This window comes from Neoarius graeffei, chromosome 25 (genome assembly GCF_027579695.1).
Source record: "Neoarius graeffei isolate fNeoGra1 chromosome 25, fNeoGra1.pri, whole genome shotgun sequence".
NCBI lineage: Eukaryota > Metazoa > Chordata > Actinopteri > Siluriformes > Ariidae > Neoarius > Neoarius graeffei.
Genome location: NC_083593.1, coordinates 35,969,260 through 35,995,456, shown reverse-complemented (window position 1 = coordinate 35,995,456; position 26,197 = coordinate 35,969,260). Strand labels below are relative to the sequence as shown.

The 26,197-nt window shown below is 43.7% G+C and overlaps 1 protein-coding gene across 5 annotated transcripts in view; it reads right to left on the bottom strand.

Moving 5' to 3' along the window:
* LOC132873115 (fibrillin-2) overlaps positions 1 to 26,197 on the bottom strand; it is a 170,232-nt gene that overhangs the window by 71,704 nt on the left and 72,331 nt on the right. For all 5 annotated transcript variants that reach the window (XR_009651532.1, XR_009651533.1, XM_060908372.1 and 2 more), the window contains exons 20-28: positions 21,828 to 21,947; positions 20,595 to 20,732; positions 19,788 to 19,838; positions 17,943 to 18,068; positions 15,578 to 15,805; positions 15,164 to 15,289; positions 13,376 to 13,504; positions 13,070 to 13,195; positions 9,149 to 9,274 (exon numbers count right to left, since the gene is read on the bottom strand). Coding sequence is in view for 3 of the 5 variants with exons in the window: in XM_060908372.1 (XP_060764355.1) it covers positions 9,149 to 9,274; positions 13,070 to 13,195; positions 13,376 to 13,504; positions 15,164 to 15,289; positions 15,578 to 15,805; positions 17,943 to 18,068; positions 19,788 to 19,838; positions 20,595 to 20,732; positions 21,828 to 21,947 (1,170 nt within the window). In the remaining 2 variants the exon portion in view is untranslated. The remainder of the gene's footprint in view (positions 1 to 9,148; positions 9,275 to 13,069; positions 13,196 to 13,375; positions 13,505 to 15,163; positions 15,290 to 15,577; positions 15,806 to 17,942; positions 18,069 to 19,787; positions 19,839 to 20,594; positions 20,733 to 21,827; positions 21,948 to 26,197) is intronic.

The window sequence follows — 26,197 nt, the reverse complement described above, 5'->3', positions numbered from 1 at the left end:
CGCCCGACATCACTGGATCAGGCCATCGAGTTGGCGGAGGACCATTTGGCGGCTGTTCCGACGGCAGGACAGCGGACATCCTCTTCTTCCCTCTTCTCTCTCTCCCCCCGTGTCTCATCCTCGCCCCGTTCCCCCACCGTGGAGGCGGGGGCTAGCCCCACCCCAGCCGGCCCATCGTACCCGCGGTGCACTCCCGTTTTTCCCTTCTGTGTCTGTCTCTTCCCCCCCCCCAGGTGAGTGGGCCCCAGAGCGCCGGTGCAGAGAGGAAGCCCGGGCCGGTTTGCTGGCGCTGCGGGGAGCCGGGCCACCTCCAACAGCAGTGCTTGGAGATGGAAGTGGGCGCGGTGGTTCGGATCCCCGACACGCCAGGAGCCGCCCTCGATCGGGCCGGAGCGTATCGCATACCGGTGAGTATCCAAGGGGATACATATCAGGCGTTGGTGGACTCTGGCTGTAATCAGACCTCAATTCACCAAAGCCTGGTGCAAGACGAGGCATTGGGGGGGAGCACAGGGGGTGAAGGTGTTGTGTGTGCACGGGGATGTTTACAGTCACCCTTTAATGTCGGTCCACATTCTTTTCCGAGGGGAAAAATTTAGAGTAAAGGCGGCAGTTAATCCTCGCCTCACCCACTCGATAATTTTGGGGACTGATTGGCCGGGATCCGAGGAGTTAATGAGCCATCTAGTGAAGAGTGGGTCCTGCCGTAGTTCAGCAGGGGGAGGTCCCGGTGTCGCATTGGCGGGAGCAGCTGTCACAGAGCCGTCTACGTCATCTCTGCGTCAGAGTGAGGAGCAGCAGGCTCCTCCTCCATCTCTCGGGTAATCCCTCGCGGATTTTCCGTTAGATCAGTCGCAAGACGAGACTCTGCGGCATGCGTTTGACCAAGTGAGAGTAATTGATGGTCAAACGCTCCAGCCAAACACCACCCCGTCCTTCCCCTATTTTTCTATTATGAAGGATAGATTATACCGAGTGACGCAGGACACTCAGACTAAAGAGCAAGTCACGCAACTTTTGATTCCAAAGAGCCGCCGGGAATTGGTATTCCAGGCGGCTCACTTTAATTCCATGGCTGGACACTTAGGGCAGGATAAGACACTAGCCCGACTAATGGCCCGGTTCTATTGGCCAGGGATTCGCGGCGATGTCCGTAGGTGGTGTACAGCGTGCCGTGAATGCCAGTTAGTAAATCCAGCAACCATTCCAAAAGCGCCTTTGCGCCCTCTCCCATTAATCGAGACCCCGTTCAAAAGAATTGGGATGGATCTCGTCGGGCCATTAGATCGGTCAACACGAGGGTACCGCTTTATTTTAGTTCTGGTGGACTATGCAACGCGATACCCAGAAGCAGTGCCTCTTCGCAATATCTCAGCACGCAGTATTGCGGAAGCGCTCTTCCGCGTCATCTCCCGAGTTGGAATCCCGAAAGAGATTCTGACTGACCAAGGCACCTCGTTTATGTCACGTACACTGAACGAACTGTATGGGTTATTAGGAATTAAGCCGATCCACACTGGCATTTATCACCCACAAACGGACGGTTTAGTTGAACGGTTCAATCGCACCCTCAAGAATATAATTAAAAAAATTCGTAAGTGAGGATGCATGTAATTGGGATAAATGGTTCGAACCCTTGTTATTTGCAGTGCGAGAGGTCCCCCAAGCCTCCACGGGGTTCTCCCTGTTCGAATTGTTATATGGGCATAAGCCACGCGGCATTCTAGATGTGCTGCAAGAAAATTGGGAGGAGGGACCTTCACCCAGTAAAAATGAAATTCAATACGTTATGGACCTGCGCGCAAAACTCCACACACACACACACACACACACACACCTAACGCAGGAGAATTTGCGGCAGGCCCAAGAACGGCAAACTCGCCTGTACGACAGGGGTACGCGCTTTAGGGAGTTCACACTGGGAGATAAAGTACTCGTAGCCCACATTGAGCTCCAAATTGATCGCCAAGTGGCAAGGACCCTTTGAGGTCACACGGCGAGTCGGGGACGTCGACTACGAGGTGAGGCGAACGGACAGGGGTAGGGTGCTACAGATTTACCACCTCAATCTGCTCAAACTCTGGAACGAGAAGGTCCCCGTGGCGTTGGTGTCGGTGGTTCCAGAGAAGGCGGAGCTGGGGCCGGAGGTTCAAAAGGGAACATTGGGCATCGTGTACCTCTCCAGTCCCCTGTGGAGACCACCTCTCCCCGACCCAACCTGCAGAGGTTCCCCAGTTGCAGACCGAGTTTGCGGACGTGTTCTTGCCCCTGCCCGGCCACACCGACCTCATAGAGCACCACATTGAGATGCCCCCAGGGGTGGTAGTGCGCAGCCGCCCTTACAGGCTACCCGAACACAAGAAAAAAGTGGTTCGGGAAGAACTCGAGGCCATGCTTGAAATGGGCATCGTCGAGGAGTCCTACAGTGACTGGAGCAGCCCGGTGGTCTTGGTACCCAAGACCGACGGGTCGGTCCGGTTCTGTGTAGACTATAGAAAAGTCAACACGGTGTCTAAATTTGACGCGTACCCAATGCCTCGTATTGATGAGTTGCTCGATCGACTAGGCACACTTACCTTCCCTGACTCCGCCCTCTGGTCACAGACTGATGCTTGACCACGCCCCCACTGCCACACCGACACTGGATTTGACAAAGGGTTATTGGCAGATCCCCTTGACTCCATTATCCCGAGAAAAAAATGGCCTTTTCCACACCGTTCGGCTTACACCAGTTTGTCACACTTCCTTTTGGGCTGTTTGGGGCTCCCGCTACATTCCAGCGACTGATGGATAGGGTCCTCCGCCCCCACGCCACCTATGCGGCCGCATACCTTGATGACATCATTATTTATAGTAATGACTGGCCGCGGCACCTACAACACCTGAGGGCCGTCCTTAGGTCGCTGAGACGGGCGGGTCTCACAGCCAACCCAAAGAAGTGTGTGATTGGGCGGGTGGAAGTACGGTATCTGGGCTTCCACTTGGGCAACGGGTAGGTGCGTCCCCAAATTAACAAGACAGCAGCAATTGCGGCCTGCCCGAGGCCCAAGACCAAAAAGGGGGTGAGACGGTTCCTGGGGCTGGCTGGCTACTATCGTAGGTTTATACCTAATTATTCGGACATCACCAGCCCGCTGACTGATCTCATTAAAAAGGGGGCACCAGATCCGGTCCAGTGGACGGAGCAATGCCAGCGGGCTTTCTCTGAGGTGAAGGCTGCACTGTGCGGGGGGCCACTGTTACACTCCCCTGACTTTTCTCTCCCCTTTACATTGCAGACGGACGCATCAGACAGAGGGCTGGGGGCCATTCTGTCCCAGGAGGTGGAGGACTGCCCCGTGCTGTACATAAGCAGGAAGCTGTCGGTGCATGAGGGGCGCTACAGCACCATCGAAAAGGAGTGCCTGGCGATCAAGTGGGCGGTCCTCATCCTCCACTACTACCTTCTGGGGTGTCCTTTCACCCTCTGTTCGGACCACGCGCCCCTCCAGTGGCTTCACTGCATGAAGGATGCCAATGCGCGGATCACCCGTTGGTATCTGGCACTCCAGCCCTTTAATTTCAAGGTGGTCCACAGGCCGGGGGCGCAGATGGTTGTGGCGGACTTCCTCTCCCGTCGGGGGGGAGTCGGCTGCAGGCCAGACAGCTGCCCGGCCTGAGTCGGGCGGTGGCGGTATGTGGCAGTGGGGGCGTGGTCAAGCGTCGGTCTGTGACCGGAGGGCGGAGTCAGGGAAGGTAAGTGGCAGAATCACTACACCTGATGTTGGTTAATCTGTGTTTGTGTGTCTTCCCCAGTGACCATGCCCTATATAAGGAGAGAGAGAGCAGAGGAAGGGAGCTCTCTCCCCAACCAGACGACTGGTGTGTGTGTGCGCGTGCATAGCTGGAGAGTTATTTTGAGTCTGAAAAGTCTGAAATAAAAGAGTTTTTGTGGAACTTAATTCTGGCCTGCCGTCTTTCTGTGCTTCTCCCCTACGAACTGTCACACACATTTAAATAAAACAATCTCAGTTATCATTTTATCCATGTTTTTCAAACTTTTATTCGTTGTTATGCTTACAATGTTTTCAGTGCAACGACAGGTCTAACATAAAGTGTGTGACAGTGTCCATTTAATATATACTTTAAATTATTCAAATTATTTAACAATTAACTCTATTATTAGTTTAATTTACATTTTGCCTGTAAATTATTCATTTAATAATGCACAAGTCTTCAAACTCTTTATATAGAAAATCATTCTTCGGAACATAACTTCTTATTTAAGAACATAAACCATTAAATCATGAAAATAATCAGTTGCTATTATATAATGTTAAACTGAAAAGCCTTGGTGCAAACTACCGTACTAATGGAAATCTGACTGTTCAAAATCTGCCTTCAAGATCACCATTATAATACAGCATTAGGAGTTCCTTTGTGCTTGAAAATATTACGTGGCCATGCATTAATAACGCGTGGGAACGAGATCCTATTCCGTGGCCACGACTTGTTTAATGCGTGGGAACGAGATGAGTATTAGGTGGCCACGAATTAATAACGCGTGGCCACGAGAAGTGTTAGTCATTTCATCACTGAGACTGTTGACTTTCTGGCATCAGTAGCTTCAGCCGCAAATATGGACAAGTTTGATCTGATTTCGTTTTATTTTAATCTAGGAATGAATTATAATGATATCCTTAAATCACTTGCAGTTAGACATGGAGTAATTCTGAGCAAGAGACATTTAATTTGGCTGCTCAAAAAGCACGGGCTCAAACGTAGACAATATGCTGACCTCGAGGAAGTTATAGATTTCATCATACAGGATAAATCCTGTATTTATTGCACAATTGACGGCTGCTCAAAAACTGGACATCATCCCATCAGGCTGGAACTTGAATCATCTCGTGGCCACGCGTTATTAATTCGTGGCCACCCAATAATCATCTCATTCCCATGCATTAAGCAAGTCGTGGCCAAGGAATAGGATCTCGTTCCCACACATTAAACAAGTCATGGCCACGGAATAGGATCTCGTTCCCACGCGTTATTAACTTGTGGCCACGGAATATTTTTTTTTTCACCCATGTCACCAGAGGGGCTCCGTAGATTCCATTTCTGAGTACTAATTCCGTTTCTGACCCCAATTTCCGCGATTTCCGTCCGTTTTCCGCAATCGCGGAAAATCGGAGGCCCTATTTATGCTCCCTAACAAATCGAAGCCTTTTCTTCCGATAAGCCTCACTAACAAGTGGTTATCTTATGGCTACACAACTGTTTAGTCCCAATCCTGTGAGCTTTCTTTACACTGTGTGTGTGGAAATGCACTTACTTTCACTATTAAACATAGCTACTGTTGATTTTTTACAATTCGACTTCACCAAAAGTTTGAGTGAACTCCGATCACGGTCAGTCAAGATTTTTTCTGACCACATTTGTTCTGCGAAGTTGACGGGTCACCGCTATCCTTCCAGGTTTTAATTGGACAGTTCTTAACCCAAGTCCAGTCATTTCGGCAATCTCCTACGCTGATTTCTTTGCTTGATGCAGACCAATAATTTGACGCTTCTGAAACAGAGTAACATCTTTTCCATGACCACAGGATATGTCTTCTGACATGGCTGTTTAAGAAATGAGAAGTTATTCACTGTATCAGTTAGGGTTAAAATAATTGCTGCCAGCTGAAACGTTAATCACTGCAGTAATTATCCAATCCTTATTTTTTTCGCGGTCCAGTTTCCATCAAATCGTGCACTCTGATTGGCTCGCGAGCGGTCCGGAATCCTACGATCCGGACCCCAGTTACGGACCTTTGTCGACTCGCTCGTTCACAACAACAAACATAGTAGCAAATTTTTGTCAACATTTATTTTCGCATTTCTCAGTTTAATAGCATTAATTTTACAGCATGGATAGCGATAACGACAGTGTTCACAGCAGAAGCACCTGGTTTTTTTATTTTTGGAAAATTCCGAGCTGACGTAGCTTGTCAAACAGGTTTTTGACGAGCTTATAGCAGGTTTGTTCTACATATGGTTTCCCTTTCAGGTGCTCTCATTTTCTGTTAGAATTTGGGAAAGAAAAAAATAAATATATTATTTACCAGCTTAAGGTCGGTCTGTATCGTGAAATACCGTGACCTCGGCCTTGAATACTGACCTCGGCCCAGAGGCCTCGCTCAGTATTTTTAAGACCTCAGTCACGGTATTTCACGATACGGACCTCCCAGCTGGTAAATAATATATATTTATTTGTTTTGCGGTCCGGTTTCCATCAAATCCTGCACTCTGATTGGCTGGCAAGCGCGTCTGTATCCTACGATACGGACCCCAGTTACGGACCCCGGTTATGGACCTCTGGCGACTCGCTCGTTCACAACAACAACAAACATTGTAGCATTTTTTGTCAACATTTATTTTTTTTAATAAGATTTATTTATAAAATTATTAAAAATCTTATAAATTTTTGCCAGCATTTCTCAGGAGAATAGCATTAATTTTACATCATGGATAGCGATAACGACAGTGTTCACAGCGAAAGCGAGCTTTACTACCCTGAGGAAGAAGAAATAAAAGAAAACATTTCAGGAGAAAGCTAAAAACCTGTAACTTGCTAACGCCGAGCAAAAACATGGCTGAATCCTGAATGACTCCTTTTTGTATAAATAGGGGACTACATAGGTGGCAAAATGTAGTTTTTTTTTTCCTGCCATGGAAGTGCACTTGTATACCGAGGAGGAAGCCATTTGCATTACAGCCGTGAATGAGGATTCAAAATGGCGGCTCGGCTCGGTTTTCCCTTTCAGGCGCTCTCGTTTTCTGTTAGAATTTGGTAAAGAAAAAAAATAAATATATTATTTACCAGCTTAAGGTCGGTCCGTATGGTGAAATACCATGAACTCGGCCTTGAATACTGACCTTGGCCCAGAGGGCCTCGCTCAGTACTTTCAAGACCTCGGTCACGGTATTTCACCACACGAACCTCCCAGCTGGTAAATAATATATATTTATTTTTTTCGCAGTCCAAATCCTGCGCTCTGATTGGCTGGCGAGCGGGTCCGTATCCTATGTTACGGACCCCGGTTACGTACCTCTGGCAACTCGCTCGTTCACAACAACAAACATAGTAGCATTTTTTGTCAACATTTATTATTTTTTTTAATAAGATTTATTTATAAGATTATCAAAAATCTTATACATTTTTGCCAGCATTTCTCAGGAGAATAGCATTAATTTTACATCATGGATAGCGATAATGACAGTGTTCACAGCGAAAGCGAGTTTTACTACCCTGAGGAAGAAGAAATAAAAGAAAACATTTCAGGAGAAAGCTAAAAACCTCTAACTTGCTAACGCTGAGCAAAAACATGGCTGAATCCTGAATGACTGTTTTGTATAAATAGGGGACTACATTGGTGGCAAAATGTTATTTTTTCCTGCCATGGAAGTGCACTTGTATACCGAGGAGGAAGCGATTTGCATTACAGCCGTGAATGAGGATTCAAAATAGCATTAATTTTACAGCATGGATAACGATAACGACAGTGTTCACAGCGAAAGCGAGTTTTACTACTCTGAGGAAGACAAAATTAAAGAAAACATTTCAGGAGAAAGCTAAAAACCTCTAACTGGCTAACGCCAAGTTAGGGAGGAGGAAGCCATTTGCATTACAGCCGTGAATGAGGATTCAAAATGGCGGCTCACCTCGGCTTGGTTTTCCCTTTCGGCGCTCTCGTTTTCTGTTAGGATTTGGTCAAGAAAAAAATCAATATATTATTTACCAGCTTAAGGCCGGTCCGTATGGTGAAATACCGTGACCTCGGCCTTGAATACCGACTTCGGCCTAGAGGGCCTTGCTCAGTACTTTCAAGACCTCGGTCACGGTATTTCACAATATGGCCCTCCCAGCTGGTAAATAACATATGTCTTTTAAGCATTTGCTTATTTCAATAAAATGGTGACTTTTTTTTTTGCCCAAGCAGTGTATAATGAAGGATCAGGGATTATCTGCAGAAATTGAAGCAAGCGTGACAGTTATTGTCTCCAGAAGAACTATGGCAGATTGTCCAAGATACTCATAAAAACTGGCCGGCCAATTTCCTTCTAAAACTGCACAAATGCCGCTTTTCCACGACAAACGCGGCTGAGCCGTGCCGTGCTGAGTTGGGCTGAGTCGAGCTGAGTGAGGCTGTTGGAGTTGCATTTTGACTACAACCGCGCTGAACCGTGCTGGCTGGAAGTGGGTGGACACATTGGGTGGAGTTAGCGAAAGTGGGTGGACGTCACGTGATGTCGTTAAGCAGCGCAAACAGTGACATCAGTGATCTTTTAAGCGGTAGTCTCACGACCCGAATAGTAAACAATAAACATGGAGTCGTTAGTGTTGCTGGTCTTGGTGCTGTGGCTTGTTGTCACCGACAACGCCAACAGATACTGGCAAGAGCGTATAGATGAGGCGAGGCGCATAAGGCTTCAGAAATTCTCATAATTCGTAATTATTCTCCTTCCGGGTTTGCCGTGTTTACAGATCCCAGCGTGCTCGCAGGGCGTGTGTGGGCATGTGAGGACACTCCTCCTCACCAATCATTGCACAGGGGAGTGTCTGCTCACGCCCCCAGCCTCACTCGGCACGGTTTGGCTCGCTTCAGCCCCACTCCAAAACGGTGCGAGTTTTAGGGGCTAAGCAGGGCTGAAGCGAGCTGAGTCGTGCTGTTTTTTGGTAGTCGAAACGCGAGCCGTGTCGGGCTGAAGTGAGCTGAAGCGAGCTGAAGTGAGCTGAAAAAGGGTAGTGGAAAAGGGCCAAAAGTGTACCCGAGACTGCTGATTTTGATTTTAGACTTTAGGTTATTACTGTTTACTGCTCTTTATGCGATATTTTTTATGGAGAAATATTTAATTTCATTATTTTTGAAGGCATCGTTGCTTTACAGCATTTCTTTGTATGTGCCTCAGTCTTTTGCACAGTACTGTATGTTGAAATTAGAACAGACTGCTCTATGTCGCTAAATAGAAAAAAAATAACAGCTTAGAATAACTAATAGCTTACAACTTTATTAGTAATGTCTATAAATACTATACAAAGTAAAGAATTACATACACCAGGTCATTACTTCCTCCATGAAACTATTTCAATAGCTTTTAAGTTTGCTTCAGTGTACAAGTTTTACCTGTGCACCCCTTTCTGTCTGGGATTGACTGGTATCCAGAAAAACAGGAGCAGTGGTAAGTGCCAGCCACATTTATACACTCCCCATTGGGGCACAGAGTGGCACTTAGTTCACACTCGTTAACATCTGGAACACACACAAACACATATACCTATCATGTACTGTACATAGTGTAAGCAAAATAGGAATGATATTCCATGTGATTAAATGAAAGCATAAAATTGAGTATGAAACTTCTAATGCCGAGGTCAGACGGCAGAAAGACGCATGCTGCGACCCGCGATCGGTCGGGTGGCGAGTGGACGCAGGCGTTTTGCACCAAATCCTTCGTTGCGATCAGACATTGTAGCAGTCGAAATTGTGAACTGTGCTTTTAAGACATGCTGTGTTGCCTAGCGAGGCGGCGTCATCAGCTCGCGCTTGTGTTTTCTGTTAGTCGAGCCGTGCACCTTGCTGGAAATGGGTGTCCGTTAATGAGCTCCTTTTCTTTTCGCTCCTCAACTCAAGAGTAACGTTTAGAGAACGTATGACTTCTATTTTGTTCATGTATGATAAGACCAGGGCTTTGAACCGGTTCAAGGAACGAAAACGAAAACCGGGAACTTTTTCTATTTCACATGGAACAGAAACGAAACCAGAAACTTTATTATTTTTTATGTTCTGGAACAGAAACGCTTATTAAAAATAATGGTAACCGGTTAATACCGGTTTTTATTTCGTTCCTCAAAGTTTCCGTAGCCTACAAATAAAAAAAGTCATTCTTCTCCTGCGCAAGTTTCTATGACCCACTGGGGTTCACTTCCTGTGTGACGTTCGCTGACTGAATGGAGAGAGCGGGAGGGTGGACTACTATCACGTCTCTACATCTTAAATAAGAGGTAAATATTGCAGTCTATAGTTATTCGAAAACGTCAATTTCAAACACGATATCAATATATTTGTCCACGTTAATGAGAGGCTCGCGAACATTAAATGACGTTAACCTCTGTTAGCCTATCAATGCATAGGGCCTGACTAGCCTTTGGTAACACACTAAACGAATTATCTTTCATTTTTGGCACTTTTTCTGTTTGTGTAGATGGGAAGACATACTGAGAACCCAAATCGCCAACATTTGAAATAATAATTGTTTTGAATTATTTCTTGTCTTATTTAATGAAGGTTGCAATAGAATTAGCCTACATTTGGCTTAAGCTGGATGAGACAGAGACATAATTTTATAGCCATTTGTTAAACAGCTGACAGGGAATGTAATTAACCGTTCCGGAAACGAAATTTTTTTGTTCTAACCGGTTCGGGAACGTCTATTTAATGGTGGAACCCAAAACCGGAAACGTTAAAATTCCCTTTCTGTTCGGAACGAACCAATAGGAAAAAAATTCTGGTTCAAAGCCCTGGATAAGACAGAGCCGTTCAACCGGGCATGGAAAGGTTGACGTGTACACAGCGAATTTTATAGTGTTAAATCAACTCTGAGAGAGTCAATTTTAACACTATGCTGGCGTTTATTTTGTTCTAATCTCTGCAGTGTTAATTTAACACTTCCTAAAGTTAAATCAACTTTTTACAGTGTCATTTCAACTCTATATTTTACAGGACTGTGAAATAGAAATGACAAAATCCGAGGAAACAATTTTAGCAGGGGGTCTGGGGGGCGCAGGGCCCCAGAAGCTGAACAGATTTTGTGTATATTGATAGATTTGAAGCATCTCCTGAAAGCAAATATTTTCTCAACCATGCCATTTAATTTGAACTGTTTATTATTATGTTGAAATACTACAATTTGAACTGATTTACCTTTTAACTGATAAGGGTTCACTTGAAGAATGAAAATATATCAATAACATACCTCATATTGTAAATTCACTCATATTCTTGTGTCAATTTGTATCAATTCATTGGGTCCCATAATGTCTTTTCCAGGGGGGAAGTTCTAGACTGACTATTAAATAATAGTCACTAATGTTCTTGTTTTTGAACTGATTCAATACCAAAATGTCTTTCTTGTTCATGTTAGACAGATTCTAGTCAAAAACTATATACAACTATTTACAAGTCAATATTTATATTTATTTCCTTTTCTTTGTTAGCAGTTTCTTCAGCTTAGAAAGCCTACTCTTTTCTTTCTGACTTTCTATACGGCTTTTCCTTGCTCTTTTGGTCTCTCTTTCATTACATATTCATGATAACAATGAACATTATGAACAATAACATAAGTTAAAACTACATAAATAATAAATGTGAACAAGATGGTCTACCTGGTAATCTATAGTTCAACAGCTTCAATTTCACCAATTCCGCATGTTTTTTCCTTTAACATGGTCAACCAAACGTGTTCTTCCACCAGAACCGTACTTCACATCCTGATGGCACAAGATGCAGTAAGCTTTCCCTGGTTCTTTTATCTTCCATATGTGCTCATGGAGATATTCACTACCGGCTTTAAACTCCAGCCATCGCCAATTCCATGGATTTTTGATGCCGTTTTCCTTGTCAATGTTTTTGACATCGTCGGTCTCACCGTCCTCGCTCTGAACGATGTCCCTCCGTGACGCGGACATACCGCGAAATTCTCCTTTTCAAAACCTTTGATATCGAAAGCGTGTTTAAAGAGCACAATGGTAAAACGAAAAGAACACAGGATTCGCGCCGTGGTTTGTAAGCATGGCATAAATGCCGTAAACTGGTCTGTCATTGTCGCAAAAGAAAAAAAGATACCAAAAAAATTACAATGTCGTTACAGAAAGAACAATTTGCGGTAGGCTCTTTCCCAGACTCACCGGCTCGGTGACACTTGCTGTACGAGACTACTAGCGGTCGGTAGACAACAACCCCTACCCCCCTAATTTGTTATTGCAAAATTAGATCTCATTCATCTCATCTCATTATCTCTAGCCGCTTTATCCTGTTCTACAGGGTCGCAGGCAAGCTGGAGCCTATCCCAGCTGACTACGGGCGAAAGGCGGGGTACACCCTGGACAAGTCGCCAGGTCATCACAGGGCTGACACAGACACAGACAACCATTCACACCTACGGTCAATTTAGAGTCACCAGTTAACCTAACCTGCATGTCTTTGGACTGTGGGGGAAACCGGCGCACCCGGAGGAAACCCACGCGGACACGGGGAGAACATGCAAACTCCGCACAGAAAGGCCCTTGCCGGCCACGGGGCTCGAACCCGGACCTTCTTGCTGTGAGGCGACAGCACTAACCACTACACCACCGTGCCGCCCCTTTGCAAAATTAGATGATTTACTAAAATTATATTTTTTGCGGCCAAATTCACGGAATTCCGCGGATCTGCGGATTTTTCACAGCCCTGATTTTAACACTTTTGTTTAACTCTGGGAATTTTGCTGTTGTAAGTTAAGAAACTATGAGTATTGTGGAAGTCCCAGAGTTTGTGTTTTTGCCTTCCTCTCTTCTTCTCCACACGCTCCAAACTGCTTCAACCCGCGACTGGTTGCTCAAGCGTTGCACGACCGCCTGCCTCTACATGCGTCAACCTGCTATTTGCACCGATTGGAAGTGAATCGCAGCTGAAATATGAACAGATCATGATCCACTTGCATCAACCTGCTTCTACTAAAGACTCTCTGCAACACTGCCATTATCTGCGTCGTCATGTGTCGACGCAAGCCCGGTCTTGCGTTTACCTGCGATTTTGTCATCGCAGGTAGATGCAAGTAGTTGAAAACTAGCGCAGCCTGCCGTCTGACCTGGGCATAAAGTATTATCAACATTTTTTTCAGTTCATTATCCTAAAACAAACTCTCTACTGCTACGATTAGGGAGTTTTACACGGTAATGGTCTTTGTTTTATTCAGAGATCAGACCAACCATTGAATCTTGCATTTCTAATCAGACAAATCACAGGTTTGGACAGTTTCTGAAGAGTGTGCGCATGTTGTGTTCTCACCTTCACAAGCCTCCCCATCCTCAGATAACTGATGCCCAGGTGGACACACACACTGGTAACTACCTTCTGTGTTCTCACATGAGCCTCCGCGACACAGGGCAGGATTCCGTTCACACTCGTCAATATCTGTTGCACACATTCATGCACACACACACACACATACACACACTGCAGGATTAAAATCTTTACTTACCATACACTGCAATGCAATGACGAATGTTAAGCCACAGCCTACTGTTTAATAGTAATACCATTTAGGAAGCCATTTACTTCTTCAGTGAGTGTAAGGACGGCTGTGGTGCTCACCCATACAGTTCTTCATCATCATGAAGCCGCTCTCATAACCTGGCAAGCAGTCACACTCAAAACTGCCTGGCGTGTTTACACACGTCCCGTGTCCACACAGGTCAGGGGAGATCTGACACTCCTCAATGTCTATTCTCACACACACATTGGCCAACAATGGAAACAAAGTGCTTAATTAAGTGCTTGGACTTTAACAACATAATTAGCAGTAGTAACAGTAAACACTTTTACAGCCGTCTCCAGAATTACTGCCATCCCTTCTCCTAAAAGGCAAAAAATACTGATACCGTTGGGAGTATAAATATAATTTCATACTTTTCATCCATTTTATCCATCAACAGGAATAGGCTAAGTACTGTTATTTTCTCCAGGGGAGATTTTACCAAATACATAATTTAGAGAGGTGCTATTTTTGTTAATAAAAAAAAAAAGCTTTTTATGTTTGGAAAAAATACAGTACTATGATAAAACTATTTAACATCCCTATAGACCCCTTCGCAGTAAACGTCATTCATACGTAAGAGGAAATTGCGCGCGCAGCCTGGACTCAAAAAAGACTCAGCGATGCCTAGTTGTTGTGTTGTCGGGTGTCAGAATCGTAGCAGTGATGGGGTTAAAATGTACAGAATTCCAGCAGGATCTCACCCATTCCAAAAAAAATCGCCGACGTCTATCAAACATGTAGACTGGGATGAAAGCGCTATCAAAAATGCGCGGGTTTGCAGCGCCCACTTCATCACAGGTAAGATCAGGCTATTTATTAAATCTTTCTTTTTTATTCTTTCTAGTCTTCGTTTATTGATGTAGCAAAATACTTTGGTAACGTTTGTCTGATTAGCTGGGTCATAGTTACACAATGTAATGAACACTGTTAGCATGTTAACTTAGCTTTGCGTGCAATTTTGTTTGTAGGAGAGGTCTCGCTTGACTCAAGCAGTCCAGATTTTGTGCCATCGTTATTTGTGTATGCCGAAAATCACAATTTTAAAGCAAGGATGGAAAGGTAAAATTGTGTGCCCTCACTCTAAATGCCAACTTGCGTTGACTGCTCTAACCTAGCTCCCGCCCCGTTCAGTTTCATTTCTGCTCTCTGCCTCTCGCTTTTTACGCAGCTCTGATTTCTCTTAGCTGCACTCTTTACACTATCATTCCTTTCATGCCATTCCCTCCTGCAAATTGCTGTTTAGTGTTGGGATTTGCTGTTGTAGCTAAAGCCACATTGCCATCACATCACTGGCATAATTTGATTAAAACAAAATGAATATGAATGTCCCATTGTTAATCAAGTTGTACATGCCCGCACATAACAATCACATGCGTCTAAAGACTTGTAGGCACGAAGTTTTTCGTGGGTGTACACTGAAGTCTTGTCAATAAGGTACGAGTAGATATCTGGCCATTGTATACCAGGGAACTTACTAACATCGTCCGTCCACTCTTTAATTAAATGCGGATCCGGTAGGCGATGTCCACTTGTTAGAGTTAACTTATTCATGTAGCATTCTCGATCTTGTAACGACAATTGTTTGGCATAATCTGACAGCTCATAATGCCGGTCTATGGGCAGCGCCATTGTTTCTGGGTCCAGGCTGTGCGCGCATCCTGGCAACGGTCGGTTTGTTTACAAACATGCGAAGGGGTCTATATTATCATGCTGAAAACATCACTAATTACATCTGTTCATGCTCAATCTGTTCATAGTATTGATTGCATTTATTGTCTTATAGGTTAATTTGCGCTCATAAAGGGTATCAGGTATGGAACCTGTTCTTCACTCCTAGCAGGTACCTGTGCAGTTACGTCCATCCATATCCAGAGTAAACCCGCTATTACAGCGACATCTGAAGCTCCCGATTGTGTTCCGGCATATTCCGTGTGTACAAATGCTGGGGAACACTCTACATTCGTTAATGTCTGCCAAAGATGAAATGATAAACAAAATATTACAGCAGAATAGGCACGATAAAATGAGTTTAATTCCCACTATAGGAACAGAGGGCTTTGAATAACACTATATACACATTACTGCATCTATTTACACTGCTGTTACGCATGGATTTACTCCTGAATCACCTATGCTGCTGTTCATTTTAACACTACAGTCCAAAACTTTTGAGCTTTGGAGGTGAGCTCTGGAAGGTGAGCGTTGAGGTTTGAAACGTATGTCCTGTGCAGAGATAACGTTTTGAGAGTGACTTTTACCTTTATACACAGGTCTGCCCGTAAGTATGTCCCCACGGTTGGCAAAGCCAGGTCCTCTGGGACACAGCATTTCATACTCGCGTGTGCCAGGGTCAGGGCACGCCTCACACTCCTTCCCCCACGCAGCTCCAACCGTGCAGCAGCATACATCCAGCCTGAATCTTCCAGGCACTGGCTGACCACACACGTCCTCATCATAGGTCAGGTAGCAAAGCTCTGAGCGAATGTCTGTATAGAAAAGAAATGGAACTCTCTCTTCTTTCACAAAGTGGAATTTTGACATTTGTTCCTCTTCGGAAATACGTTTTTATGCCTTGGCATCCAGTAACCAATTACAGACGGCATTAAATAGGATTATGTCCGTTTCACTACTCTGCGTATTAGGGTGCATCAGTTGCCCTCACTTTCATAAAATCTGATGCATTTTTGTTTGGGTGTTCCTTTTCACCAATAAAGACATCCTGTAAAATTTTTTGACCATATTCAAAAGTCTAATGGTGGCACCATGAGGTTCATCTCATCTCATCTCATCTCATCTCATTATCTCTAGCCGCTTTATCCTGTTCTACAGGGTCGCAGGCAAGCTGGAGCCTATCCCAGCTGACTACGGGCGAAAGGCGGGGTACACCCTGGACAAGTCGCCAGGTCATCACAGGGCTGACACATAGACACAGACAACCATTCACACTCACATTCACACCTACGGTCAATTTAGAGTCACCAGTTAACCTAACCTGCATGTCTTTGGACTGTGGGGGAAACCGGAGCACCCGGAGGAAACCCACGCAGACACGGGGAGAACATGCAAACTCCGCACAGAAAGGCCCTCGCCGGCCACGGGGCTCGAACCCAGAACCTTCTTGCTGTGAGGCGACAGCGCTAACCACTACACCACCGTGCCGCCCCCATGAGGTTCATTTTTTGCCAAAAAACGCTTATTTTATGTTTTCGCGTCAGGTTTGAATCACAATGTTGGACTCCATTTATTGATTTCTTGTGACCCAGAGATCATGTTAAGAACCTTTGCAAGGGATTGAGAAGCATTAATGTGATTCATAATACATTTGTATTGTTTAAAAGTAGTTGAACAATGATTCAATGAACAGCTAAAACTCAAACTGTGCTTGATAATATATTTAGAATATGTACTAAAAATGCGTATCTAAGATATTTGGTATCCTCTATAAGGTGCCGTAATGTTTCATGAAAAGTGATAGAAATTTTGTCATAAAAGTCATAAAATAGCAGCTTTTTCCATAACTTTGAGCTCCTGGTGCCACCATTAAACTTTTGAATTTTGTCAAAATATTTCACCCAGTGTGTTTTCTTACCAAAAGGAACATAAAAACAAAAATGCATCATGATCGTTGGAACTTTTCATTTTTAGGGGGCAACTGATGCACCCTACTGCGTATCTATTAAATAATTTGATCAAAGCATGACAGTAACTAAGGAAATCACACCCAGCTAGCAAGGGTGTAAGCATATTTAGGCAGACTGACTGCATTTATCACCGTGTTGTTATTGGCTCCTCACACAGCTTGATCTTTACAGGAAGAGAGTCAAAGCAAAACTGCTCCTCAAACTGGATCTCACTACAGGGTTCACCTCTGCATTGGTTTAACATAATGTGCCCTTAAAGTGCATATCACGGCTAAATTCAGGAGCAAGATCAATGTATTTTATATTAAACTTTGGTCAAATATCTGTCACATTTTTCATTTTGTGCAATTTTTTTACCTTGCGCAATACCAGAGAAATTCAGTTGAAATCAAGCCATCTGAGGCGAATTGGTCCGCCTCTGAAAAAACTTGGCATTTCAATTTCCCGACAAACATTGATTTTCGTGACGTCACGTGCGGGACGCCTCCCTCTGAATCCTACGTCAGCGCTGGTTTGTTTATGAGAAAACGACCTGGTGGTTTTCTGCAAATTTCTTCAACGTTATTGCGTAATTATTAAAATGGTTAACAGATGTATCATAGGAGGGTGTAGCAACACCAATCTTGATGGGATTAGTACTCATCGTTTCCCAAAAGACCGGACAATGAGAGAGAAATGGGAGCGCTTGGTCTACACAGGCTGTGCACTGAGACCGTGCAAAGCTCGCGCAGCCTGCTGGCGCTTCCTCAGGTAACGTCACGAATCTGGCTCCAGACTCACTTGGGATTTTTCCAGATGCGTTTTATTATTTTATTTTTTTCTGCTGTAGACAGATGGCCTTGTGCAAAATTACCCTTCTGGATGAGTGTGTAAAGGGACATTCTTTCATATAAAAAAAAAAAAACGAAATTGGTCCAGGATATGCACTTTAAAAGGAGGGGGGGAAGCACCATCTCATCATGCAGGGGAGGAGCTGACTCACCAATACAGAGACGTCCAGTGGCATCCAGTGTCAGTCCTTCTGGACAGTGGCACTTAAAGGAGCCTTGTGTGTTCACACAGCGTCCATTCAGACACACACCAGGAAACACCTCACATTCATTAACATCTAATGGAAAGAAATGGAAATTTTGTGTGAATTATGCAACACTCTAGATTAATCTTATTTACTTAAGAATGAAAAGGAAGTTTTGCCAGCCCCTCCCCCAACTATATACAGGGTGTTTCAAAAAATGTGATATTATTTGAGATGTAAATATCCCAGAAACTACGTAGTCTAGGCAAATGAAACTGAACAGGCTTAATTTTGAACAATATAAAATTTGAATGAGAAATTCAAATATGTAGATTCCAGGAACGATTTCACAAATTTTCAATATGCGCGCCGCTTGAGACACAGACAGCCTTCCTCTTTGAACTTTCTGTGCCATGTCCAAATCTGCATTGCAGTTGGTGCATTTTTAGAGAATTCTCTCGTTCTCTTGTTCGACTGTGTTCGAGCATAAGCCTCTGTCACAACCGGCCGTACGTGCTCCTATGGCCGGTCTATGTGCAAAAAACGCAAGAAACGCACAGAGGGCACACGTGTGACGTGCTGATTTTCGAGCCGTAGACTGGCCGCAGAGGTTCTTTGTCATGTCAAACAAACTCTACGGGCGCTTACGTTTTTTTCAGGTTGCAAGACAAACTTACGGCCAATGTGCGTCTTTCTCCACGTACAAAAAAACGCAGCGATTTGGGAAACGCCAAAATCGCACGGCCAAAAAATCATACGTCTGGTTGTGACCTAGGCTTAACACACAAAACGCCTTTTCATTTCCAGTGAACGCCATTTCTATACCTAAAAAGATAAAAACAAAAAACACTAAACATAAAATTTTGACCTGTTTCCACACATGCTGTCAAAATTTAAAGTCAGTTGAACGAGAATTGGCAAAGTTATTAGATTGTGAAATGATATAAAAAAAAATTTAAACACCCTGTACATACTGTTTGCTTAACTCTAGTAACTGCATTTATATATATATATATATATATATATATATATATATATATATATATATATATATATATATATATAAATATGTAATTTACCAGCTGGGAGGTCCGTATCGTGAAATACCGTGACCGAGGTCTTGAAAGTACTGACTGAGGCCCTCTGGGCCGAGGTCAGTATTCAAGGCCGAGGTCACAGTATTTCACCATACGGACCAGAAAACGAGAGCGCCCGAAAGGGAAAACCAAGGCGAGCCGCCATTTTGAATCCTCATTCATGGCTGTAATGCAAATTGCTTCCTCCTCGGTATTCAAGTGCACTTCCATGGCAGGAAAAAAACTACATTTTGCCGCCTATGTAGTCCCCTATTTATACAAATAGGAGCCATTCAGGATTCAGTCATGTACTTGCTCGGCGTTAGCAACAGTTACAGGTTTTTAGCTTTCTCCTGCAATGTTTTCTTTTATTTCTTCTTCCTCAGGGTAGTAAAACTCACTTTCGCTGAGAACACTGTCGTTATCGCTATCCATGCTGTAAAATTAATGATATTCTCCTGAGAAATGCGAAAATAAATGTTGACAAAAATTGCTACTATGTTGTTTGTTGTTGTTAATGAGCGCGTCGCCAGAGGTCCGTAACCAGGGTCCATAACTGGGGTCCGTACCATAGGATACAGACCCACTCGCCAGCCAATCAGAGCGCAGGATTTGATGGAAACCGGACAGCGAAAAAAAAAAAATAGTTATTACTAGTAGTTAGTGAATACGATTATTTAAAACGTTTAAAAGTTTAAGACATATTTTAAGAGAAATCCAGGATCTAATGATATACCTTCACAAATGGTCCCTCTTGGTCGTGTGAAGCCTCTTTGACAGATCAGATCTGGGAATGTAGATTATTAGAAAGACATTAAAAGTAAAGGAAACTCTACACAACTAGCTGTACTGATATTTTCTATTCCACAAACAGGCTAATACCAGATTTAAGGCTTTTGATTTTATACTAAGAAAACATTGTAATCATTACGTATAGATTGCACAGATGTGCTTCTGGGCACAGATTGGAAATGTCCTGATAGCAACTGCACTGGTGTTTCACTGCTCTAGCCAAGTTGGTAATTCAGGTAGGTTTGAGCATCTTTGTGCTGTCATTACTGATAAAACGTTAAAGCAACAGAAAAACACTGAGGCTATAGGATGGAGTGAATTCAAACAAGTGACAGAAGCAGGAACACACAGAAGTTTAGAAAAACAGGAACAATGTCAGACCACACAAGAAGGAAAAATGAGATCCAAAATTTTTCACAACTCCAGTCAGTGATGGCATCGATTTCAATTATAAACAGCAGTGCCAACATTTCTGATTAAATCCAGGCCAAAGGCTTGTCAGTTTGTATTCATTCTGGTTCACTGGATGACATAATAGTTGTTGTTTTTCCAGCTATATAAATCTCAGTACCACAAGGAATTAATTCTAAAAATATTTTTCTACTGTGGTTGTCTTGAGACTAATAAAAAGCCTGTTTGTAGATAACAAACATTACATTCACCCATAAGCAGGATAAAGGAGGATATTTAAAATGCATCAGTGCATCAATGCATGTTTGAAGTGATATTATCGCCACAGTGGTTGACATACCCCTCTCACAGGGCTCGCAGGGACTCCCCCATGCAGCTCCCAGTGTGGCACAGCACTCAGATCTCAACGTGGCACCGTTTATATTCATCTCACAGCGGCCTTCTTGGATGTTCATCCAGCATGTCGCCTTCAGAGAGTCTGTAAAAACCACTCACAATAAATGCAAATAATTCACAAAGTCAAAAAATTCCATTTGCCAATTTATTTATGACCTCCATCCATCTATGCATCCATTATCTGTAATGAGCCTATCCCAGCTGACTATGGGCGAGAGGCGGGGTACACCCTGGACAAGTCGCCAGATCATCGCAGGGCTGACACATAGAGAAAAAACAACCGTTCACACTCACTTTAGAGCCACCAATTAGCCTAGCCTGCATGTCTTTGGACTGTGGGGGAAACCGGAGCACCTGGAGGAAACCCACACGGAGAACATGCAAACTCCACACAGAAAGGCCCTCGCCGGCCGCTGGGCTCAAACCCAGGACCTTCTTGCTGTGAGGCAACAGTGCTAACCACTACACCACCATGCTGCCCTTTATTTATGACATATTTTAATAAAATTAATTGTTCAGTTTAAATAAAGAATTACTATTAACTATTTAAATTTCCAGGACATCTTGGCAAATCTTTATACTTGTAAAACTACATTCCTTTCCATTTAGTTCCAGTGTAGTTACTGAATAATTTGTAGTAGTTACTGAATGAGATGAAGAACTGAATAATAAGCCAGGACTTTATGGGGGAGTGGCATGGTGGTGGAGTGGTTAGCACTGTTGCCTCACAGCAAGAAGATTCTGGGTTCAAGCCCAGCGGCTGACAAGGGCCTTTCTGTGAGGAGTCTGCATGTTCTCCCCGTGTCCGTGTGGGTTTCCTCCGGGTGCTCCGGTTTCCCCCACAGTCCAAAGACATGCAGGTTAGGTTAACTGGTGACTCTAAATTGACCGTAGGTGTGAATGTGAGTGTGAATGGTTGTCTCTATGTGTCAGCCCTGTGATGACTTGTCCAGGGTGTACCCCGCCTCTCGCCCATAGTCAGCTGGGATAGGCTCCAGCTTGCCTGCGACCCTGTAGAACAGGATAAAGCGGCTAGAGATAATGGATGGATGAACTTTATGGGGTTGGTGAATGATTAGACAACATAAGAAATGAATCCCCATAAAACAACTATGGTGATGAAAGTATTTGCACATTGTGTTTTCTGTGTGTAATATGCACATCTGTAAACAATTACCGATGCAAATTAGATCCGTCCGATCAAGTGTGCTGCCGGGAGAACATACACATGAGAAAGAGCCTGCATTGTTCTTACACACTCCATTAATACATGGACTGCTCTCGCATTCATTCACGTCTGAAACAAAAATGACAGAGGGTCACAGACATTAGCAGAGAGCCCATACGCTCAGCTCATGAGGCAAAAAGCAACAGTACGTGTTTACATATACATTTTTTTTTATTCTTTAAATGCACACAGGTTTCTTTTAATGTTAAATAATCTTGCATTATGGAGTCAGACACTTACCGAGAACTTTATTAGGAACACATGTACACCTACTCATTCATGCAATGATCTCATTAGCCAATCACATGGTAGCAGTGCAATGCATAAAATCAGATACAGGCCAGCAGCTTCAGGTAATGTTCACATCAACCATCAGAATGTGGAAAAATTTTTTTGGGGGGATGTCGTGGCTCAGGTGGCTAAGGCACCAGACCATAAACCCGGGGAGCCGGGTTTGATTCCGACCCGAGGTAATTTCCCGATCCCTCCCTGTCCCGCTCATTTCCTGTCTCTACACTGTCCTATCCAATAAAGGTGAAAAAAAGCCCAAAAAATTATATTTAAAAAGAATGTGTAAAATTTTTGATCTCGGTGATTTTGATCATGGCATTAGTATTTCTGTTCTTGCTAATCTCCTGGGATTTTCACACACGACAGTTTACTCAGAACAGCGCAATGAAGAAACAAAAAACCTCCAGTGAGCAGCAGTCTTGTAGACAGAAATGCCTCGTTGATGAGAGAGATCGATGGTGAATGGTCAGACTGGTCTGAGCTGATAGAAAGGCTACAGTAACTCAGATAACAACTCTGTACAATTGTGGTGAGCAGAAAAGCATCTCAGAATGCACAACCAGAATGTTGAACCTCGGGGCAGATGGGCTCCAACAGCAGAAGACCACGTTGGGTTCTACTTCTGTCAACCAAGAACAGAAAGCGCTGCAGCACTGGGCACAGGCTCACCAAAACTGGACCGTTGAAGACTGGAAAAATGTAGCCTGGTCTGAAGAATCTGAATTTCTGCTGAGGCACACAGCTGGTAGGGTCAAAATTTGGCCCCAACAGCATGAATCCATGAACCCAGCTTCCCTTGTGTCAACAGTCCAGAATGGTGAACGTTGTATAATGGAGTGGGGGATGTTTTCTTGGCAAACTTTGGGCCCGTTTATACCAATCAATCGTTTCTTGAATGCCACAGACTATTTGAGTATTGCTGCTGACCTCTGCATCTCTTCATGGCCATAATTTAGTATCTTGTAATAGCGACTTCCAGCAAGATAATGTTCCATGTTACAAAGCAAAAGTTGTCTCAAACTGGTTTCCTGAACATGACAACAAGTTCAGTGTTCTTCATTTACCGGATATTAATCCAAGAGAACGCCTTGGGGATGTGGTAGAACTTCAGATTCTTGTAAAATCTGCAGGAATCGTATGACGCAATCATGTCAACATGCAACAGAACGTTTCCAACATCTTGTGGAAGTCGTGCCATGAAGAACTGAGTTTGTTTTGAGAGCAAAGGGAGGCTCTGCACAGTGTGAGTATAGAGTTCCTAATAAAGTATTCAGTGAGTGTAGAGTGTAGTTTACAGTTTCTGCACAGAAAGTATAAACAGTAGGACAGACATTCAAACCAACCATAATGCCTCACTAAAAATACTCCTGGAAAGATTGTGTCACTCCATTCCAGAAAGGGAAAAAAAAAACAGTCAGCGTCATTATCTGGAGAATGTCACATCTTTATCTGTTATTTCATTCTCTCTCCCTCTCTCTCTCTCAAAAAAAAAAATAGCACAGCACAAAGTACACACTTCTGGATTACATTTATGGGAACTGGTGAGGTAGCAGTGATACATAGATGAATCAGATCTGGTGACTCAAGTGCACATGATTCAAAAAGAACTGTTTTTGCGATTCCGCTTGTAGCCGGATGATAGTAATTATCTCCTGCACACACACACACACACACACAGCTGCTGAGTGAAACATTGTGAAAGATAAAGACAGAATGGGAGCAAGATAGACACTTACAAAAGGTGACCGAGAAACAAGAAGAGAAAATTAAATGTGTTTTTACTGGCAAATAAAGAGAACGGTAATGTAAAATTTAACGTGGTGTTGTGCTGTGGGTATTTTGGGAGAAACGCTTAATCTACAACAGCCACTAGAACTATGCATGGTTGCATATTTGTGTCGCTAGCAAGCACTTACTCATCTCATCCTAAACTATATGCAGCTGTTCTGCCTGTGGCTCCAGTATACTTGCCAAAGCCCACTCCTCCTGCCACTGCACAAGCACCCGATTCCTTCCAGCTGGTGACAGTTAGACAAAGCTTGAGCTCCAATGGGTCTACTAGCCAGCACCATAAAGTTCCTAAATTATTTTCTTACTCAGTAAAACACCAGGATGTAGTGGACATAACACATAATACTCCAGAGGCTTGTACAGCCAGGGAAGGTACCCCACTCCTTTATTGCAAAACACCAATAAAGTGTCAGAATAAACCTTAAAGCAGATACGCAGAGCCATGGTCTCACTTTCGTTTATAAATGCCTTGAGACCTCAAGAATGGCACAGGAATAGTTTTAAGCGTTAACAATAGTCATTTTTATGATTAAAGTGATTCATATAGGTAGTGATCTGAGTGAATGACCTTGACGTCCATAACGTCACAGCAGGAAGTCTAGCGGTCTCATCGCCATTTCCGCTATACTAAAACACAGAGCTGACTGCAACTCCGATCCTCCATTTTGAGCTAATTTATCGCTATGCCACATAGATCTGCCAGTGGCACGACAGAAGGTGGATTTACGTTGCATTCATGGCCCAAGAATGTTCAAACTGCAAAGATTTGGACGCATTTTGCGAGAAGTTCACGGGCACATTGGGCGCCTATGAAGTGGTCTCTCCTCTGCTCTGCACATTTTACTGAGGACTCGTACGAGACCTCTGATCTGTTGAGGAGCGTCGGCTATAAGCCCGTATTGAAAGAGGGTGCAGTATCAACGATTAAATAAAACAAGATAAGGAAAGCATTTATTTTATTTATTTATTTTTTAAAAGGAAAGTGAGTTCAGTTGCACCAGTTCTCTCAGAGTGTGAGCCGAAGGTTGTTGGTAAAACCCGGGACGGAATGGGACAGGACATATCGCTCGGGCAGTGACCTCCCCGCCGGTGTTGCTAAAACCGGTGACGTTCCGTTCCGTCCCGAGTTTTAGTAATTGCCTGAGCCAAGCAGTAATGGCGGAGTACTCAGTATGGAGAAAATGGAGAATGAGTGGGCCAGCCGCCTGATTTCTCCGCTGGATATTCCTGCCATCTCGCCCTTACATGGAAGAAGCAAATGAACAGAGAACTGAACGAACAACTGAAAGTCAGATTGTTTCAAAACAAATCGGCCACAAGATCAGCCTTCAAGAAGCGAGAACACAGACGGGTAAACTCCGACTCTCATTTGGATAAAAAAACAACACGTTGTTTACCTGCATTTAGATTAATACATGTAGCTTGTATTGTGTATTTAAGTTACCGGTATGATTATTTAATTTGCTTCAGAATGTGATTGTCTCAGTTCATCTGATTATTTAATTAGCCTTTTACGTTTTATCAGTGAAAATGCCTGCATGTACATGTATGTTGCATAAGTTATAACACCGATCCTGTTTTAATGAGAGTCAACCCACAATCAATGAAGTCAAATCAGTCTTAGTTGAGCAAGTCGGGAATGGTATTTCTTACTTTCACCTTAAATTTTTATTTATATGACTTTGGTCTATAGCTGTCAAAGGCCTCGGCCTTAAAACCGGTTCCCGCTGTGACGTCACGTACTCAGGGCTAGCTGGCTCAGCGGGGCAGCTCGAATGCCAACTTTGCGGTCGAGTTTATCTCTCAAAAATATATTTTTTTAAATTCCCATTTATGCAGCATACAAGAGTCAAGGGTGGAGATGCTATCCACTCAGAAATTTATTTAAAAATAAAGGCTCTACGTATCTCTTTTAACTGTTTTTATTAGTGTCAGGAATTCATAATATGGATAATAGTAGCATACTGTTACACACTGATTGATTGTGATATGCCCTTCAAGGAACTGGTAAATCAGTGACGGTTAGACTCAAAGACTGATCTGCGTAATTTGACCTTTGTCATAGCCAGGATGCTCACAGATCACATTACAAACAACTATGGTTTGTAAGATTCCTCATCTGCATACTGCAGGTTTCCATGATACGTCCCACTACTGCACAGATCAACACACGTCTACTGCTGTGATTCTTCTTGCCGTCGTTACTGGTGTGCATCATCCTAATGCTCACCTTCCGT